The sequence below is a fragment of the Volvox carteri genome (genome assembly GCF_000143455.1).
Source record: "Volvox carteri f. nagariensis unplaced genomic scaffold VOLCAscaffold_90, whole genome shotgun sequence".
Taxonomy (NCBI): domain Eukaryota; kingdom Viridiplantae; phylum Chlorophyta; class Chlorophyceae; order Chlamydomonadales; family Volvocaceae; genus Volvox; species Volvox carteri.
The window spans coordinates 15,323-16,401 of record NW_003307633.1 but is presented as its reverse complement, the minus strand read 5'-3'; the positions used below and the strand labels follow the sequence as shown (position 1 = coordinate 16,401).

Sequence of the window (1,079 nt, the reverse complement as noted above, 5' to 3'; positions counted from 1 at the left end):
GAAGTTGTAATTACGACGCATGGCAGCGATTGTGATTTTAAGAGATTCGAGTAATAAATTGTACAGGAAAAGAATTCTGAGTGGTAAAATCTCGCTGTGGTGAACAGGAGGACTGAAAAACTCTTTTAGAGCTCGTGGCTCCTTAGGAAAAGAATTTGGCTTCTCTCATCGTCGGATTCTTGATGTCCAAAATTTTGCGGTTTTTTTATTTTTTCTCTGTGTACGGAAGCCGTATGGCAACAGTACGGAAGCCGTACGGCAACAGTATGGAAGCCGTACGGCAACAGTATGCGCAGCCCACTAAGCAACATCTCTTGTTTCCCACCCCCACCCGGTTTTCCAGATGCCTGTGTCTGGTATCCCTGAGTACCCCGTCACCCTGGAGCACAGCCCCCCCGCCGATCTGGACAAGTACATCCCCAATCCCGGTGAGCAGCTGTGGGCGGAGTGTACGTGTGTGCGTGTGTGTGTATGTGTATGTGTGTCTCATCATCATCATCATCATGATAATCATCATCATCATCGTCAAATAATATGATTTTTCTTCATGTCCCATCACCGCCATTTCCACCCCGACCCCTTCCCCCCCTTCCCCCCCCTTCCGCCCCCCGGGGAGCTGCAGGTATGCCCCGGGCCAACAAGGCGGTCAGTCGGGAGAAGCCGGACGGAGACCCCAGGTCCCCGACGAACCGCACGGTGCTGCAGCAGCACGTCATGTTCTGGGACAGGTGGGTGCGGACACGGGAGGGAGGGAGGGGGGGGGGAGCAGGTAGAGGCAGGGGGGCCGGAAGCGGGGAAAGTGAGTGGGTGTGGTGTGTGGTGTGTGGTGTGTGGTGTGTGGTGTGTGGTGTGTGGTGTGTGGTGTGTGGTGTGTGGTGTGTGGTGTGTGGTGTGTGGTTTGTGGGATTGTTGACAGGTGACTGATGACCGGTTCAACGAGGCCAAGGGGTACCGGAAAGGATTGCGCAGTTGTATGATGTTGCTTGATGGTGTTGGTGTTGCTGGTCGCCTTGTCCCGGGGACCCGCACCTGTTCTCCTGCGGTTGCTGTTGGTGTGTGGGAGGGGGGGTAGTTAATTC

At 54.8% G+C, this 1,079-nt stretch overlaps 1 protein-coding gene across 1 annotated transcript in view; it reads left to right on the top strand.

Annotated features, from left to right (window-relative positions):
• Positions 1-343: 343 nt before the first annotated feature.
• The window catches only part of VOLCADRAFT_69295 (uncharacterized protein), a gene marked incomplete at both ends in the record, with an annotated part of 3,699 nt that continues 2,963 nt past the window's right edge, over positions 344-1,079 (top strand). The window contains 2 exons of the mRNA XM_002958279.1: positions 344-428; positions 623-728. Of these exons, the coding sequence (XP_002958325.1) occupies positions 344-428; positions 623-728 (191 nt within the window). The remainder of the gene's footprint in view (positions 429-622; positions 729-1,079) is intronic.